The sequence below is a fragment of the Netta rufina genome (assembly GCF_964035555.1).
Source record: "Netta rufina genome assembly, chromosome: 2".
NCBI lineage: Eukaryota > Metazoa > Chordata > Aves > Anseriformes > Anatidae > Netta > Netta rufina.
Genome location: NC_140124.1, coordinates 22,668,368 through 22,688,579, shown reverse-complemented (window position 1 = coordinate 22,688,579; position 20,212 = coordinate 22,668,368). Strand labels below are relative to the sequence as shown.

General features: G+C 36.2%; 1 protein-coding gene across 3 annotated transcripts in view; it reads right to left on the bottom strand.

Moving 5' to 3' along the window:
* The window catches only part of RUNDC3B (RUN domain containing 3B), a gene marked incomplete at both ends in the record, with an annotated part of 48,492 nt that overhangs the window by 13,688 nt on the left and 14,592 nt on the right, over window positions 1-20,212 (bottom strand). For all 3 annotated transcript variants that reach the window (XM_084281440.1, XM_084281441.1, XM_084281442.1), the window contains 5 exons: window positions 3,982-4,139; window positions 9,056-9,224; window positions 10,466-10,546; window positions 13,732-13,821; window positions 17,539-17,624. In XM_084281440.1, coding sequence (XP_084137566.1) covers window positions 3,982-4,139; window positions 9,056-9,224; window positions 10,466-10,546; window positions 13,732-13,821; window positions 17,539-17,624 — 584 coding nt within the window. The remainder of the gene's footprint in view (window positions 1-3,981; window positions 4,140-9,055; window positions 9,225-10,465; window positions 10,547-13,731; window positions 13,822-17,538; window positions 17,625-20,212) is intronic.

Sequence of the window (20,212 nt, the reverse complement as noted above, 5' to 3'; positions counted from 1 at the left end):
CAGGAAATTGATGGAATCCCTCTTGTAATCATGTATCAATATTTAACATATAAATATCAATTTCAGATACAGAATCTCAACTTAAAACCTTAAATTTGCAAAAGATCAGCAGAGAAATTTTGACTTAGGTACAGCTAAGTGTGTAAGCTAAAAGAAAGACCAAGAATCACTCAAGGGGAAAAAGAAAAAGCCTGGTAAGCTGAGATGAAGAGTTATAATGCAAGACTGTTATGGGCCATTTCATATTTTCCCCAGTCACTCCTCTGACTGATGGGATAGATGATCAAAAAAAGTTTGGAGACTACTCCTCCAAGATGCATCCAACGCTTCTCTGCAGGATCTTAGAAGGAGAAATGGCTGCCCTTGTCATTTTGAATACCCCAGGATCCAGTTCCTTGATTTGATCTCTCTTTCCCATTGTGTTTTGACCGTTGTAAAAATCAAACTATTTTCTTCAGTTAAAAACTCCAAGGATCATGGGCTTCTCCTGGCTGTCCTCCTGGGAGCTGTTAATTTTAAGCAATTCCTTTAAGAACTTCTCCACCCTCCCTGTAAGGAAGACTGTTTTTGTAGACTAGTAGAGCCAAAGCACTGTCCTCTCATGCTGAGCTGCTGTAAGCCCCAGGTGCAGCCAGACTTGGGTTGTTTCAAATTGGTGTAACCAGCCACCACATACATAGAGTGCACTGTTTACTGGGCCATAAAATGAACAGCGAGAGGACCAGACCCAACAGTAGGATGTAGCAGTATAGATTAGTAGTTATACATATGATAGTGCCCAACAGCTTGGGCACTAAGATGCAAGTTGGGTCACAAGTACAACTTCTGTAAGCTCTACCGAATCCCAAACCAAATGCTCCAATTACTATTTATACATGACTGCAAGTATCTTCAAAACCACATCTGTCCTTTGCTTTGGAAACCTTTAGAAGTAACAGAACCATAAAATTAATGCCCTCACTGCAACAGTGACAGCAAACATTTCTCAAGGAAGCAGATTAAAGCCAGAATATGCCTCCATTGCCCTTACTACAACTGACAATCACCAGGCAATCATTTCATTTGCGGATACTGAGCATGGTAAAAGAGCAAGAACTGTTCTTCTTGATCAGCTGTGCATTTGTTTAAATATGCCTGACTGATAATCAGGTGGTCTATTGCAGTTTCATGGTCTAACCCGGTTTGCCATCAGTTTGCCGAAGAGAGACATCCAACCTGGATGGCTGGGCATATTATTAAGACATCCAATTAAGTTGAGATACATTATTATTTTTCTCTCCTGTGAATAACTAATTTGACAAATTTTCAGCCTCACTATTTAAAAAAAAAAAAAAAAAAAAAAAAAGGTATTTGTGAGATTCATGAAATAGCTTTTAACTAGATTAAAAACTGTTTATTGTAGTTTGGATACTCAAGCTTGAGAGCCAAAGTTAAGAATACTGAAACTGTAGATCATTAAGTTTTTCATAGCAGCTCTAAGACAAAAATGATGAGTTGTTCCCATTTCTGTATACATTCTGTGCTTTATATCAAATTGCGTTATTAAATATGAATATGGAAAAGGTTCTATGTGGGTAATCTAGTTTATAACCTAAGGTCTTGTTGACCACTAGTGTTATCTCATTTCCAAGTCAGCAACAATAACAATCTGTACTGCCAAGAAAGTCAAACCTCCATTCCCCTCTACTTTTATTTTTGGAAGCAGACCTAAACAGACTCACATTCTGCCCAAATCCATTAATTCATTGAGGAAATAGGTAAAATATTTTGACTTGCATGCCTTTGAAATACAATTTTGGAAACATCAACAAACAAACAAAATTTGAAGCAGTAGAACCTTTTACCTTAGCAACAACAGCCAGTGGAAGAGAACAGCAACATTAAAAACAAAATATAGAATGTTTATTTTATAATAGTTTTCATTACACAGAAAACGATCCTAAATCGGATCTCAAAGTATTTGTACAAACATTAATGTGATATGCCTCAGACAGAATTACAATCCCAAACTTTCTCTTAGCTGCCGGTAAAAAAAAAAAAAATTCAGAAAGATTATAGAATACATTCACAAATGCAAAATGCTAAAAATGGCACGAGAGCAAAACAGTCGGTATGGAATTCCGTGAACACTGTTCTAAAACAGCTGGACCATAAAAAGCAATTGGCCAATACTCATGCCTCATTACAGACACATTAGTGATAGAACATTCAGCTGCCAGGTCAGCACTTCATCCTTGGTCAGGGAAAACAAACAAACAAACAAAAAAACACCCACAAGTAAAAAAGAACGATTAAAAGATGCTAATTACGTCTGGTGTTCACCATTAAAAAGCTGTTAGAAGTATTTCTTCCCTTCCCTATCCCACATTAGGAATTATGGGCTCCTAACACACTTCAAGAAGAGTTTATGTGACAGGCAGTCCCTGCTCATACCTCTCTCTCCAGTTATCTAGCATAGTCCAGGATCCTGACTGCAGGGTCTCACAAACAGCTATACAAGAACACACTGTCAAGATACAACAGAACTTTTCCACAATTTAAGCCTTCACATTAAGAAAGCCAACAAATAAAATTAAACCCCAAAGATTAGAGATCTTTGCAACAGTCAAATTTCATACAGCTCAATGGACAGCAGGTCTGAATGCTCCAAGTTTCCAAATATCAGGATTTAAATGAACTCACTTTCCACTCCCACTAACATTTTCCCTACTTCACCCTTACCCCAAAATACTAAGGCAGGCCAAAAAGTATATAAAGAGTCATTAGCTATATCAGTAAGTTCATTAAAGAACTCTGGAACAAGTATCTCTCAAAAGTGAACATACAATCAGGAAGAACAAAGTACTACTCAGGGGATTTTTTTTTATTATTATTATTTTTCCCCTTTGTTTTTGGAATTGTGGCATAAATATAATGCAAATGCTGTATTCCTGGGGACTTTCACAGAACCATTTCAAGCACTGGCAAAAAATGACTTCCCACAATATGGAGTCAGGGGGAACTTTGTTTACAAGCCAGAAGCATGTTTTGCTGCACAGAACAGACCCTTCTGTGAGACCCTAGGCAGAGGGAACCTGCATATCCTAAAGCGTCTTTATATTCTCCTCATTCCGCATTATGTCAAAGGGCACATCTCACTTCCATTTTACTTCAGGGCTCGGACATAAAAATTGCCCCAAATCTAAGATAAACTTATTTAGCTTGTGTTTGTCATGAACAGAACAGAATATAGTTACTGCAGTTGTATACTGTTGTGGCAATTTATCACCTCACAGTGAGTTGTCCATCTAAGTGGATCTTTAAACAATGCCAGAGTGCCTCTGAAAAATGATGGTACCGTCTTACACAACAGACAGAGCTATGAGGATAAGTTACCTAAGGACATAAGACACTCAAATATTTACCGTATTAAAAGTCAATTATGATATTAAAAGATTTAAGCCTTTTCCTGTTGTTTTAGTCTTTCACGTTGCTTTAAAGATTAAGGTAAGTAGAAAACTTTCATCAAATTGAATATTTTTAGGGTTATAGGATGAACTCCTACTGTGTCTAAGACACACACAGATAAAATAGAACCTGTACAAAGAAAGAAAATAAATAGTTTTGTCCTCTTTTGCTTCCCTACATTTTAAAAAAGTTGTTTTTTTTTTTTTTTTAAAAAGAGTAATATTAAATCTGAAAGTAATAAAATATGAAGAAGATTTTAGAGAAAAATGTCAAAAATTTAAGGAAGCTTACTCTAAACAACTTCAGATTTGCAGAAAAAAGCTTAGAATTACTCTGTCTTACACTGCTGCATTATTTTCAGGGGAAGGATTTCTGAATAAAAGATTTGTCAGGAACACAAAAGCTACAACAAACCAATTTCTATAAGGAGTTTGACTCATTTCCACAGGACCAGAAGTTCTTCATATTGTATATTTAAATAAATTAAATAAAGTTATACTGCTTTAATAATGTTTCTCTGTCATACTAACTTACAACTGGTCTTGCAGTTCCACAATGATATATTCCAGCTGTTCCTTCTCCATTTTATGGGCTAGATCCATATCTTCAATTCTTTGTAACAGCAGTTTATTTTGTGAGACAGATTCGGATAGCTGGTTTTCTCTGAGCCGTACCAGTTCTTCAAGGTAACCCTGGAAATAAAAGTATTAGAAAGACTTAACAACCAGCAAAGTTTTCTTTAAGTACATCCAGGTTTTCTGGTTTAAAATGTATACAATTCTATTTTATTTATTCTTTTTTAAACTGACTAGTAAAATGACTTATGATTAGTAAGGTGTTTCCTAATAGGTACTGAGAAAATCCTGTATTTACCTATATTCCACACTTGGAATAGAAAAACGGATGAAACTACAATAAAGGAATGCCACTCATATGAAACATTAGTTCAGTTTCCAGAAACATAAAGCAATCACTAGCACAAGAAAAAGATCAGGACTCAATGACTTTACAGATGCAAGATGTTAGATATTGTGCAAGAAAGACAAGAGAAGAATGTAGCTATAAGTATCCATATAGTTAATGAAAAGGATCCAGTATTATTATCAAAAAAAAAAAAAAACAGTTTCTGTGAAAACCTCTTTCTTAGAACAGAAAGGTGCAGTACGACATTACATATTAAAATGACAGAGAAGAAAGTTATTGATGTGACGATTTGTCTACAGGAAAGTATAAGGTAGGAAAACTGATAAAGACCACCTCTAGAAACATTGGACGCGTATAGCTGGAACATGCATGTGCATTATATCAGTTTCCCAGCTGATACTATAAAAGATACGAGGCAGTACTAATCATACTCCAACTAATTCATCATTTACAAAAATCCACAATGCAAGTATTTAACAGCAGCTGTGATAGCAGGATTGTCACTAAGAGTGTAACTTACCTGCTTACAATACTACGAAGGCATTTCATTTTCTTTACAATCACAGTCTGAGAACTTCAGATACAAGTAACTTCTTACTGGCCCTTCTTAGCCACAGCTGGATACAATTAGTCTATAGTCCATAACATTTTGCACATTCCTTGAAGCTTGCAGGAAAACATACGCTTTCACAGGTGTGAATATGAAGAAACAGAAAGTAGTTTTCAAAAGGACTTGGAACAGGTGTCCTGTTATATTAAGTACACAGGTATCATGTTTGCTGGCCAGGAAAGCACTAGTAAGATAGTAATTATCACCATGAAGAGGATAAAGGTGTTGGAGCACCTCTTGTATGAGAGGAGGCAGAAAGAGCCAAGACTGCTCAGGGAGGCAATCCCACCACTGTGTATCAATATTTAATGGGAGGGTGTAAAGAGGGCAACATCAGACTTCTCAGCACTATCTGATGAAGAGAAGACAAACTGAAAAACATGAAACTTCATTTAAACAGAAAAAAAAAAAAAGTTTAAATGAACACTGAAATATGTTGTCTAGCCAGGCTTGGGACTTTCTGTCATTGAGACTCAGACTACTTCATAGCCTGACTGAACAAGACCACAAGCAATCGACTGAACAAGAGCCCAAGTGATCTGCTCATTTACCTTTCTTAGAGCAGTGGGGCTGGGCTAGGCAATCTCCTGAGGTGCCTTCTGACCACAGCATCCAACTACTCTGTGATTCTTACATTACGTATAAATATAGAGTGGATAGAACTGCATGGGATAGGAAGTTATTTTGGTTTCACTGCAAGTTCCAAGGAATCTCGAGAGCGTCTTAGAGTGCCTAATTCTGTCCCATCAAGCATTACTGTTTTTGTGACTTTTTAGCTACTCCCCAGAGCTCTAAGTAGTGCTTTGAAAGTACTTAATGATACGTTAGGACATAAGCAAATTTTCTGCCTCCCAGAAACATCAAATGTTTAAGAAAGAGATTTTACGTGAGAAACATCAGTATCCGTAACAAAATACTATGAACAGTAAATACCTGTTATCTATAATGACATGAAGATGCATCATCCCACCAAAGTATACAAAATTCCAGTATAAACAGTACACAAAGAATTTCTGAGTTTACGACACAAAAAGGAGCAGCTTATTCCATGCCAAAATAGGCAAAAGATAACTTGCAGATAATTAACAAATGTGTAAACAATGACTCATTAATCTGGACAAAAGACAACTTGGAAAAGACAATCTCTAGGGTGGCATTGAGAGGGCAAGAAGGAACTGACTGTTGGTAATTTTTTAAAATACAAGAGCTAGGCACCATGAAATGAAGGTACCAGGGACCAAATTCAAAAGACAGAAAAGGAGGTGGCTTTTCACACAACAGATGGTGGATATGCATAGCACTTTGCCAAAAAAAAAATAAAATAAAAAAATTTTTGGATGCTAAAAACCTGCAAGAGGTCAAGGGGATATTTGACGAATATTTGGAACAGGGACTCCTCATAGGTTATTCAACAGACATATAATATCAGCTTCAAGAAGTTCTTGAGCTGATACAGGTTAGCCAAGAGAGTACTGGAGGAAAAAAATATATATATGTGTTTGCTTTGCTTTTATTCTTCCCTCCACATCTACTTTGGGCAAGTACCCAAAATAGGATAGTAGGGCAGACGGATCCTTGGTCCAAACCAGCACAGCACTGTTGATCCAATAAAGCAATGTTAGGATTTACCTTCCTAAAACAATATCTGACCCTATCCTACAATTCATACAATTCAGAGGATACAGGTACCTTTATCCAATCACTTATCATATTGTGGCCCTAATAAAAGTGATTCAACTGTGGTATTAACAACTGTAGTACATACACTTCAGACTCCAAAATTAAATTTATGATTGTGTGAAGGATGAGGAAAGAAGGATGTATCAGATTCACTACACCAGTCACTAAAAATACATTATTCTCAACTTGGTCTTCTTGTCATAAACACTGAATTTTCTAACACAGATGTGAGAAAGGCCCTCTTGTTTAAAAGAAAACTCTGCCTTTGATTAGTTGGCAGTAATTATTGGTACTCACTGCATTGTGAGCAACTTACTGCCACCAGAAGGGGATGTTACCATAGAACAGAGGTAATATAGTTGAAGTGAAGAAAAATTTGGCAGGCAGATCCCAAATGAAGATTAGGTAATGGAAAAATTTTCTGTCTATTCGATTAACATTTCTTTTCTTGTTACAGATCTCCTGTAGGCACCCTTAACAATTACAACCATTAAGAAAGTGCCAACAGCTGTCAGAGTAGCTATTGTTTTGAAAACTGCATTGCTTGCTCCAAAGTTTTCACAGCTGTAACAAAGATGACTTGAATTCACCATCACATTAGTTGACTATATTAGCTGGTAGTTCATTAAGGGAATGCTGTGAAGAATAACATAGCAATAATGGCTCAAAAATTTGAAATACACAGTATTAGATCAGCACATAAGAACAACTTTCCACAGAATAGAAATGCTTCTGGATCTTAGACTTGAAAACCAAAAACCAAAACCTCCATTTGCTACTACAGCCACAGAAGATATTTGTGCTTTTTGTAAGAAGGAAAGCTACTTTGTGATGCTGGCTAGTGGGTTTGGACACCATGCTTCGCTGCCATTTCTGGAGATGTTTGTCACAATTTTGATAGGATATCCTTCATTCTTTGAACAAGCTGGATGTACCCTTCCTCCCCCACCCCCATCAAAAAAACATCCAACTATTTTGTTCCCTTAAATGCTTCCCCAAAGCTAATGACACTCGTTAAAACAAAATATTCTACAGTCTTTGTGTGTTTGTGTGTACATGTGTTCGAACTGATCCTATGTTTTTGTCTGGAAACATGGATGAAATGCTGTCTTGGTTATGCTCCTGAGCCGCATGGACTGTTGGGGTGGCGATAGCACACTAACCATGAATAGTTTCTGACTTTGATCAGTGTTTACCACAGTTAATGCACTGAGTCACAATTGCTATAAGATCCATTCTAGATGCCATCTGTGTTCCCCCTGTTCCCCCCCCCCCCCGCCGCCCCATACAGTAGAAACTAGAAAGGCAGAGAGATAATCTTCTGATTCTAATTCCCTAAACTGAGGGAAATAATTACACCTCTAAGCATCCTTATGCAGCTTCAGCCTGTAATACGGTTTTATTGTGTTGGGAGTTTCATGGAAGTCAAATTCTGATACTAGGAAAAAAATACTAAAAATATTAATAAAGTTATTTTAAAGCACTATTTGTCTACCATTTCTCTTCTCTTCCATTTCTATTTTACTTTTCCCCTCTTTTCTTTTTCTGTGCACTATTTTTCAGTGTCTATGAAGTCTGCCCCTGCCATTAGCTAATACAGATCTCTGTAGTTTTAATATGCTATTGCAATATACTGACAAGCATTTTACTTTATACTGAAATAATAAAAAGTTTGGACATGCATTACAATTTCCCTTCAACTTAGAGTCTTTTGAAGGGTAGAGGGAGAGCCTACCTTTGCTTTCTATGATGACATTCAATATATCACATAAACTATTCCAATCAAAACCAAACTTTCTTTCTTTCTTTCCTTTCCCATTCCAGCTTGAAGCAAGTCTTAAACATATAGTTTAAGTCTTAAACATATAGTTATACTGATGTTTTCAAAACCTATCTCAGTATTACTGAGAAGATAGCTTTGCTTTTCATTCCTAGATAGATTACTTTGTTTACTGTTAGGCTAAACGTTGAAGTTTAATGTTATTACCATCATAAAAGCCTTCCATTGGGAGTCTTTGTACAGCAATAAACAATGTGGACAGTTATGTTCACTTCAAGTTTGCAACCTAACAGCTTCAGAGATACACTGTCTGTAACTCTGAGATTGGAAAAAGGAGATAAAGCTTCTACATCATACTCTGTGATCTGACCTCTGAATTATTTATTATTCTTCTGTTCCCCCCTTCCCCAATTTCTCTTCCCTCTAATCGGGGAGCAAAGACACTTAGTGCAATTATTACTTCAGATATTCTGAGAATCATAATATTGGAGGCAATTTACATGAAGCTAAATAATATTTAATTTATTTTGTCTGCCTTTACTTAAATGGTATTTTGCCAGTTGGTTGGTGACCATCTTTGGCTCTACCATCCCAACACAAAACTCATCTTTTACCTTCTGTTCCAATGCAAGCCGATACTTCTGTTCTACCCTTTTGCATTTGTTGTACCAACTGTTTTCATCCGTGAGGAAGGGAGGACCAATGTTCTCTGGAGTACTGCCTTCACTGCCACTACTGCCCAGTGTTCTTAGCTCTTCTTCATCACTGCTGATGCTGTCAGAACTGGAGGATCATATTTATTAGCCAAGTGAAAACCTGTATTTGTTAAGATGCAAATACAACTTGAAATTAAAGCACCAGAGCTCCTAAAGATATTTGAAGCTTTGTAAACCAGTAACAATGGTAATGTTGGTAGAGGCTAAACCACCAAATACAACTTATGTTTCAAGCTCTGATTTATAAAGTCACCTAAAAAACATACTTGTGATCTTATTCAAGTCTCATCCTGTTGTCTTAGCCAAGTCAAACAATTTTATGTAGGATACTTTCCTGGAATATAAAAGGTCAATGCACTACCATAAGCTACCTAAGTAAGTGGTGACTTAATCTTTTCTTCACAATTTTAGGGCAAACAGTAGCATCTGAACATAAGTTGTATTTGTTTCTAAAATGCAGAATAAAAAAATGGTTGTCATTATATTAAATAATGATAAATTTAAATGAGAGTTGTGATTATAGTGAAGACCACGTGCCAGTTATTTCACAGAACATAAGTATGTCCCTAGACAGTATGCAGATTCAGCGTTAAAATATCTCCATCCAGAATCAACATATGCCAGAATACTCAGACATCTGCCTCAAAGATGAGCATTTTAATTTATCCCAATACCTATCTAAAATCTTCCTTTATAACTATGCTTTCCACTACATCAACAACATTTACTACTTGATCTTTTCCAGTAGTCAGATTTCTGCTACTCTATGAATTGCTTAAAAGTTATAATAGGATGTTAATATTTTATCAAATTATTTATTCTAAAGAGTAACAGAAGAAGTTATTCGCTTTAGATGTGCATTTTGAAGATTTGTTTTTACCATGCATGATGCACATGTGAATCTACACATTAGACTTCATTTACAAGGTCAAGCAGAGAGCTCAACAATTTAAGCCTAAGCAATCCAATTAAGGACAAGCCACTGACCCTGCTCTTTTCTGGCTCAGATCATGGTCCATCGAAGCTTTTGCTCTATACTTCCATGCAACGAAGAGAAACTTTCATTGTAATTTGGGCTCTACTTCCATCTTCTGCAAATTCCATTACTGACATGACATAAAGAATTCCTGATGTGATGCAATTCCGCTTTAACTGAAGCGTACAATTTGTCATTAATACGTTAATCACAGGTTTATATTTATATAAGGATATTATTTTGAATGTGAAATAAGAATTAAGAGGCCCAGTACAATGTAAAATTTTGACACTGATATTAAAAAAAGAAGGCAGATTAAAGATAAAAAGTACCTTTGGGTGAACTTTAGATAGGGTGTGTAATCTATGACAGCTGGAAAGTTGCCATCCAATCCCTCCCCCTTCAGACAAAAACTAATAAAACAGAGAAACAATGGTAAGATTATTATCAAGAAAATTAAATGACAATGAAAGTTCCATCTTACCAACAAGAAACTTGATTTTTTTATTCACTTTTTCGTAATATGAAAGGCCTGAGGATTTAACAGTGAAATCCTGCTCAACTGAGCTAGGCTGTTCAGTATCATAAGATAACGAAAACCCAACAAACAGAAATCCCACAGAATCAGGGAATAGATCAGGGTAAGTGGCATAGACCCCAGTTTTAAAATATTTGCTGTTATTCTGAATATACAGATGGACTGTGAGGGAATAAGACAAAAAGGAAATTTACCTGAAACAAGAGAAACAGAAGGGCTACATATGAGTTTGGAGTTATCTGTATTAAAGCTCACTTAAAATGCTAGCAGAATGCTTACGTAACCACTCTTCTAATTTTAAGTCAAAAAAATCAGTTCTCAAAAATAGTTCAGACTTCCTCTTTTCAGTTACCTTCTGGTGTCGGGTTGCTGTACGATGATGAACATTAATGAAATTAACATTCACAAAATGTTCTTATATTACTGTAGCTCTGTAAAGCTCTCATCTGCACTGTATTCTTTTTGTACCAAAACTAAAAGATTGTATTTGAATCATATTTAATTATCAAAGAAGTGAGAAAATTAATTATGCTTCCACAAAGCCCATATTACACCCTCCTCCTTTCTTTGTCATCAAAAAATACATTCTAGTAAGACAGCTTTTGCTAGCTTAATTGAAAAGTGCCATTTTTGATAATGTGGTCACTCACGTGGTATCTGGGAATAATATCTGAAAGGTTTTTATTTTCCAATAAAAGAAAAGAGAAAAAAGAATAGACTCTGTCCTCACATGTGTTTTCCCCATCTCCATTCCTAAAGTGTTTTCCACGCTACATAGAATCATAGAATGGTTTGGGCTGGAAGAGACCTTAAAGGTCACCCAGTTCCAATCCCCTCCCACCAGACCAGGTTGCCCAAAGCCCCATCCAGCCTGGCCTTGAACACCTCCAGGGATGGGGCATCCACAGCTTCTCTGGGCAGCCTGTGCCACTGCCTCACAGCCCAGTTCCACATAGATAAGGCAGCCAACATTTATAAGACTTTCTGAACTGAAAAAAAAAAATAATACAAAAAAAAAAAAAAAAAAAAAAAAAACCTTTGCAATATGCAAAGAATGGCTATAGCTTCTCAGCCATTTAAACCACAATATTATGAATTACACATGGCACTATAAATGTGCTCCTGTAGGTCTAGGTTCCTAATTTTTCCCCGGAATATTTGTTGGCTCCTACAATCTGCACTGACAAATACGTCTCCAGTGAGAACCAGTCATTACTCTGAATGCTATTAACAGATACCTACTAAATGTGCTCGCACAAGATATCAGAGGATAAAAGAAGGATGAGCACACTCACACAACCAGGCTTTCATACAAATATGCTGTACTGCTGAGGCTCAAGGGAGACAAGCATCGTCGATTCATTATTATTTATGGCAGGCTTTACATACTGCAGATCTAGTCTTGCTACACTTCTTATTCACGTATAGCTATACTCCTTCCAAGTATAATGCTAACATAAAAACATTTTAATTTTACATATTGTAAACTTAAACTAATGAAATCTGCTAAGATTTGATTTTGCTGTACGCAAGGCCAGCTTTCTTATCATTCTGCAGCACACTTCTGTTCCCCCACAACATATGTCTGATGATGCAGTTAATCCAATCTAACGACTAAATGCTGGCAAGAGAAACTATCCTGTTTTTTTCACATACACACACCCTGTTTTGGCTTTGTGTTGTTGTGGTTATTTTTGGCCTTTTAAACCCCAACCAGACATCCCCTTCTCCTTACCACGGTATTGGCACTTATCTGGTTCTATGATGAGGTAGTTCAGCCAGCAAGGCCTGATTTTTTTTTTTATTGTTTTTCCAATTTAGCATCCACTTTCAGTTTCATAGACAGCTGAACTACAGCTGAACTAAAGCCTCACTGCCACCAGAAAGAAAAGACATTTCTCAATCCCTTTTTTATTTCTCTACTTCATGCTTTATGGTCCCATTATCTCTGCCACTAAAAGGATGAATTGCGAAGCGAACCAGCTAACAACAAAAAGCTATCCTGTCTGACTGGGTATGTTTGTACTCTGTACCAATTTAAGCTGGTTCACAGAGGGGTCCAACAAACCCCCATACTGGTATAAGGATACACAGGCAGGAATACATCTCTACAGGCCCTTCAGCTGCAGAGTCAATCTCTCAGTGCACCCAGTGACACTATACATTACTTTCTGATAGTTTATCTCTCAAAGTGATTTGTGACAAGGATCAGTGCTGCTGCAGGGTAAAAACATCGTACTGACAAGTAACTAAAACTATCCTTTCCCCTATGCTATATTATGAAACCTTCTCCTAGTGGCTTTTGTTGTGTCTGTGTGGACCCGACCACACATATTAAAAAGCCTTTACACCAGTCAGGTTAGAACTTCTCATAGGCACTCTAGTCTTCATACCTTACATTTCAGGCTCATATTATTATTATGATTTTTTTCTTCCCTTCCCTTTTTTTTTTCTTTTTAATCAATATCATCTGGTGTGTGCTTTCACCTTCCTCCCCTACCCCCCCCTCCACAAAAAAAAAAAAAAAAAAAGAGTTAATTGCATAACAAAGCACACAAAAATCTAGCTAGATTGCAAAGGTAAATCAGGTAATATGATGACATTTGTAGTTTGACTGCAGTTAATTACAATACAAATTAAACAGGGGTTTGCAAGTTAAGCTTTTAAAATATGCTACACCCTTTCTACATGCAATTACAATGCTATCAATACCAGTGCACAATCATGTAAGGAAAACGGTGAGATTAAGTACATCTTAAAAATAAAAGATTCAGTTGTCTGTAAGCTTCACTTAGTAGATTTGATCTATCTTCTGTAATTACACTTCTGATTGCTTTCAGGATTTTGATAACTGAAAGAAAGACCATGTAATCATTCAACTATATAAGCTATGTCACAATTTAGTTCTTAACCAGAAGAGCCTTTCATGATCTCTCTCTCTCCCTCCTCCTCAGTTTGGTCTCTCAAACTATCAAGGGAATCTAACAATGTTTTCTATAATGCATTGATTTATAAGTACTTTCCATGAGCGCGATATCACAAAGCACATGAATACAATACCTGAAATCAATTGCATTGAGTCCCAACAACATGCCAGCAAGCATATTTGCTTCCTCACCAAGAACAATTGCTCCATCCTCATAAAATCTCCTTCAAGAAAAAAGAAATTACTTCTATTAACACCACTTTGTCTCAAATAATGATGGCTTTCATAGTTAACAGAAAGCTGAGAAATCCAGTTTAAATAAAAACAACCCATGTAAACCCTAGGGGCACTCATATTTCATTTCAAACAAAGCAAACAAATAGACTGCATAACATAGAACACCGTAATCTTAGAGTACCTAACAATACAGACGGAAGAATTCGTAATTTTAGGCCTAAGAAATAGTAGATGGACAAAAGGCAAAGCAAATGAAGACAATCTTTATTGCTGAAAGAAGTTGCACTGTGTACATTCAAAGAAAGTATTTCATGGTAAGAACAACAATAAAAAGTTCTAATTATTTCAGTTTTCTCCTCGCAGCTACCAAAGAAGCTACTTCAGACATAAATGTTCCATGTAAATAGGACCCACTATTGCCACACAAGTCTTTGTGATAACAACCTGTAAATGGGTAAAAAAGGCATTTGATCCATTTAGCAAAGTAACACACAAATTTGACTTCCTTTTTAAAAATTCTTGGTAGCAGCAGAGGAAGAAAGGTCAGCAAATATCTGTACGTTACACCTGAAAAGAGGGGAACTGCATGTTGTTCAGCGCTAAATGCAAGGATGAGAGGTCACTTACCTGAAACTGAGATGCAATGTCCACCTATACATTCTGGCAATCCATGATTGCAAACAGGTGCCAGGTTATTGATGACAACCTATCTTTCTGACAAATAATGGCAGCAACACTGCCCCACCAAAAGCTCCATCTGCTTAAAAACCGCATGAAAGCAACCAAATGGCTCAGTAATAGCTTAAGTTGGTCATATGGCAAACATCCAGAAAAGACATTTGGGGGCATAGCTCCAAAATGTTGGGACTTCATTATAAATGCATACAACCAGAATTCCCTTTTTTGTGGTTTCATAACAGGCATCCATTTGCAGCACGGAAACAAGATGTCCAAGAACACGGATGTTTACAGTGGAAGCAAGAAATCTGAGAGACTTCCTCTGAGAAGATAACTCCAGTTTCAGGACTGTCATCTGTATGATGTACAGACTCAGTTCCCTAACCCTTGACTTCAGGAAATGTAACAAGAGGCTAAACTGGCAACTAGTTGTGACAGAATACTGTGCTAGATGGACTTCAAAAGCCATCTCTTAATTCACGAGTTAGAAACAATGCTCCCAGGACAAGCAACTACAAACCTTTTCACTGCCATTTATAAAATCACTGCCAGGTACTACTCTGTACTGTCCTCACTGTATCTTGTGAAATGGTGCCTGGGAAGCAGTCAAACAAAAAAAAAAAGACAAGGCATACTTAAAAGAACAAAATGCAGATGTTAGCTCTACAGTTTCTTAAATCAGCAACAGTAATCCAGCCAAAACTTAAAGCCCCCTTAGAAAACTCACAGATCTTTGCTCACTGCTATAGTTGGCATCTCACAACAGAAAACTGTCTGCTTTAATGTAACACTTTCTGTTGACCAATTAGTTAGAAAAATAATTGTGTATCCATGCTTAGTCCAACCCCGTACCAAGTGTAAAATGAAGATCCTACATTAATAATGAGCTGCTTCATTAAAGGACTAGGCCTAAAATCACACAGCCAAACAAAACAGCAGGATTCAAATAGAGCTAGCAGGATGATAGATTCACCTTATTCTACATACACAAAATATGTATAATATATATATATAGTTATTAAATATACACACAGCACAATAAATAACTTAAAATGCTAAATAAATTGTGCAAAGCATCACCAGAAAAATCAGGCCACTTATTAGGTATCTGAAACGACACATGGGAACGTGAGTGTGTCCATTATTGCTAGTGGATCTGAAATTCATACCACCAAGACCTGGAAGTGTAATTACTAATTCTATTAGACATATTTTCAATAATACTTCAAAACAAAATCTGCACTTATTACATTTGGATTGCAAGAAAGATTGTTTCCTAAATCTATACCATTGAAAAAACATTCAAGTATATGCAATATCAATATGTTTATATAAATTAATTTGAAACCCCTAATAAAATAAGATCACTCTTATCCACTAGCAAACAAACTGCACTAGCAAACAGGCACAAAGAATGTACTACTTAACTATATAGTTTGTGACCCTCCTCTTCCTCCTCATCTCCCCCTCAAAAACCCAAGTGACTCTTCAGTTTGAGGCCACACGAGTAACTTTCTTTACCAGAAATCTTTGCGTTATCAGCTTCTTGTCTACTGCAAATGCAAGCAAATCTGGATAAAATAAAGATGACAGGACTGGAAACTTTCATAAAATGGGATGTTTACCTAGCTGTGTTTCAAAGTCATCTTAATATTGGCAAAACATATTGAGATCTGTGGGAAAATAGTACTATAAACAGAAATAACATTCTAAGTGAACAGAAGTCCTTACAGAAAAAAAAAATCTTATTAAGTAATCCTTTCAGTTCGTCTAAAACTGAGTTCAACATAAGGTACCACAACACAGGCAAGACTTACTCATATTTAGATGACTTCATCACAAATCTATTAGACACCCTTATTACAGAATAAAGCATCATATAATAAATCAATACACTCTCTAGTACCAGTCCAAACCTGTGAGAACATTTTCAATTGCAAAACATATTCTTGTCCATAACAGCTTCTACCGTCAAATAGTACAGAAAAAATTTGCTGTATATTTTTCATTTTACATCAAGAATCCAACCTAAGCCTGATCTCTAGTTCTGTTCTGTATTTTTCAAAAGTTTCCTGGAATTCTCCCTTCTTCTCCAAGCGAAGTTCTTCTGAGTCTAACAAATATTTTTACTCTGTCTCTACAGCTTTCTGTCAACATTATTTAATTTTGAAAGGAACAAAATTGTCCCTCTCTGCTCGGCTCTGGTGAGGCCACACCTTGAATACCATGTTCAGGTTTGGGCCCCTCACTACAAGAAGGACACTGAGGTGCTCGGGTGTGTCCAGAGAAGGGCAACGAAGCTGGTGAAGAGTCTAGAGAACAAGTCTTATAAGGAACAGCTGAGGGTGCCAGGGTTATTTAGCCTGGAAAAAAAGGAGGCTCAGGGGAGACCTTATCATGCTCTACAATTACCTCAAGGGAGGCTATAACAAGGTGGGGATTTGCCTCTTCTCCCAGGCACCAAGTGGTAAGACTTGGCCCTAAGTTGTGCCAGGAGAGGTTTAGGTTGGATGTTAGGAAAAATTTCTTCACTGAGAGGGTTGGAGCAGGCTGTGCAGGGAAGCAGTTCTGGTTGCCCCAACCCTGGAAATATTCAAGGCCAGGTTGGATTGGGCTTTAGGCAGACTGATTTAATGGGAGGGGTCCCTGCCCATGGCATGGGGGGTTGGAATTGGATGACCTTTAAGGTCCCTTACAACACAAACTATTCTACAGTTTTATGATTCAATTCCTATCAAACTACAGTTTCAGAATTAGTTTCTTCTTTAGAGAAGATTTCTTCTCTTTTGAAGAATTCCAGACAAATTTCCACATTTTTTAAATCACAAAGGAATTTGCAATTTTTGCAGTTTTACCCATGCTAAAATCTTATCAATCGATGCTAAGTCCAGATATCTTTTACTAGTTAAATCTATTCAGCTAGTTACATCCTTTCCTACACAAATCAAGTAGAGTATTCACTTCCAAACCCAAGTCCCTCACTTCAGCAACAACAGCTAAAATACTGCAAAATTAGTCTTAGAGACCTGGTTGTTTTGAAGTCTCTCAGAGCTGTGGATATATATTCAGACAAATGTTTTTCCATAAGTGCTACTCTGATCCAGGCTCGACCCTGCAAGAAAAAAAAACAAAAAACAGGTATCAAACATTTAGGTATTATAAAATAAAATAGTTAATTTTGCATCTGAAAATGAATGAAATTGATTTACTTGAATGACATTATTGTGATTTTCAAAATTACCACTAAACAGAAATTGTTGTTCTTCATTAGAGTAATAATGCAAACAAACAAACAAAAAAAGCATTCTTACAAACAAACATTGTGAAATAACGTTCACCAAAATTCGGAGGGAAAAAAAAGATTTTGCTTAAATTACATACTTTTCAAATGTTCAATTTTTTTAATTTTTTTTTTTTTTTTCAAAATTTCAAGTGCATAGGTGGTATCAGACCACCAGGGCAGAAAGCTTTTTGTTTTGAAGACCATGGTATTAGAAGCATCCTATCAGTTCCACTGTAAAGCAGCAGTAACCCAACTAAAGGTGATTTAATTAAGAACTAATTCATTGCATTCATTCAAATATTTGTGGGATCAATTAAAAAAGTGAGACTTCATAACTCAGTGACATATTTTTATGTAATCTAATTTGCATAAATTATATTTTTCCCAATATAGATATCATTATAGAATGTGCACATAATATAAAAGAATGGACTAAACAAACCCAAGAGGCCTAAAAAACTTGTAATCCAAAAGCAAAACTTAATTCAGATAAGTTTCAATTCAAGGAACAGTAGCTATAAAAATAAATTTGAATGCTGCACTATGTTTATACCTAGCAGGTCTAGTGGACAGGCTTACAGTTTACAATGCATTTCTAATGTCTGCCTCAGTCCTGTTTGTTAATTTGCGAACACCAGGAATGCTTCCTGTAGCCCCTATAAAACTACAAATAGCTAAAGTAACCTTTCTATTTAATACATTTGGTGCTTATTGACATCTAGCTGAATATCACTATAAGCATTCCACCAAAACTACCCATATTAGATTATAATCCTACTTGCAGTTTATATAGACGTAGATCAAATTAAATTTCTAATGAGATAGGCAGACGCTAAATAGCAAATATATAGTACTTTATAAATACCAGCAACGCAGCAAAAGCTTTCGTCAATTACACTAAAATTAAAAGGATGTTTCCCTGGATAGCTGCCTTTATGTTGCAGCTATTTAGAACACACACAGCCGAGCCCTGAGGATGCTGCTTAGCCAACCACTAACCTACACAGCTGCAGTGAAAGCAGCACTAGCTGGCATGAGCAAACACTAACAGCTTCCAGACTGAAGCAGAAACACCTCTGGACAGGTAAAAACGATGCATGCCACCAGTACCTGTGTCAACATGTGTTCAGCCTTTGCAGATATGGACATCCAAAATTCTTCCCACGCACACCTTTAAAAATTTAACGCTGCTCTCCACACTCGTTGCACAAATTAGCTTTTTTGTTGTTTATTATTTGGCATGGAGTTTTTCACAGAGTAAAAGAAAAGTTTAATTTATGTATAAGAATATTTCAGAAAGCAGCTTTGCATCTTATTATCTACTGAATTTAAATATCCCTATTTATGGGATTAAATTTTGGAATTCAGAAAAACTTTTAAAATGAATCTCAAATATAGGCTATGTAATCATCAGATTGTAGGATGTGAGTCACTGCAGAAAATGTCTGGAGATAAGTTTTCCAAATTAGCTGATTTTCTGGATCTCAACATAAACTGCCTGATTTAATCAATTTAATCAACTCCAGTGAACTGAGTGGTAGGAATAGGACGTAATATTCAAGGTAGGAAAGCCAGTCAATAGCTTTTTGTCATAGAGGCTCTAGCATTTCAAAAATTCTTCAGACAAATTGCCGATATAAATACATAGATATTATTTCAATGTATAAAATTTAAAACTGAGTCTATACAAAAGAAGAGAGTAGCAACACACATAGCAAATAAGCTGTTCCATGATAGTATGGATCATCAGAGTAGCTGAAGAGGTACTAGATTCATGGGGCTGTTTGATATAAGCATCATCATCTTTCATTGATGGAAGTTGTGGTTCTGTTACTAACTATAACTTGAACTGTGTTAACCACAATCACACCCCTGAAAAAAAAATATATATACACCACAAAGTTTTTGTGAACAATCTAGAGTACAATCAAAATCTGGAACTAAAATATTTTTAAAACAGCCATGAAACACAGTTTGGATACATGAACAACTACTTCCAGTAAAGTTAGGAAAAAAAAACAACACATTAATTTGTACATCCTTTTTATACTATTTGTACTTCAGCCTTGTTTGGTAAAGACAGAAATGCAAGCTACTGAAAAGTATCTCAATCTACTAAAAAATACTCGTCATCTCTGTCCAACATCAAACAACACTTATTCAAGATGTTGGTCTATGCTATCTCAGCTACTAAAATTTACTGAGAGGATATTTAGTTCACATGCATATGAACATACTACATATTAATGAACATATGAATATGTTAATTCCTTAACAATTTTATGGTACCTACAATCAGAAATTGTGATGTCATTTATATACAGATCCTTTAAAATGATGGATCTTTATTACCAAATAAGTTTGAACCCATTTAAGGCTTCCTACACAGTCAGACGAAAAAACCTCCAGAGCTGATC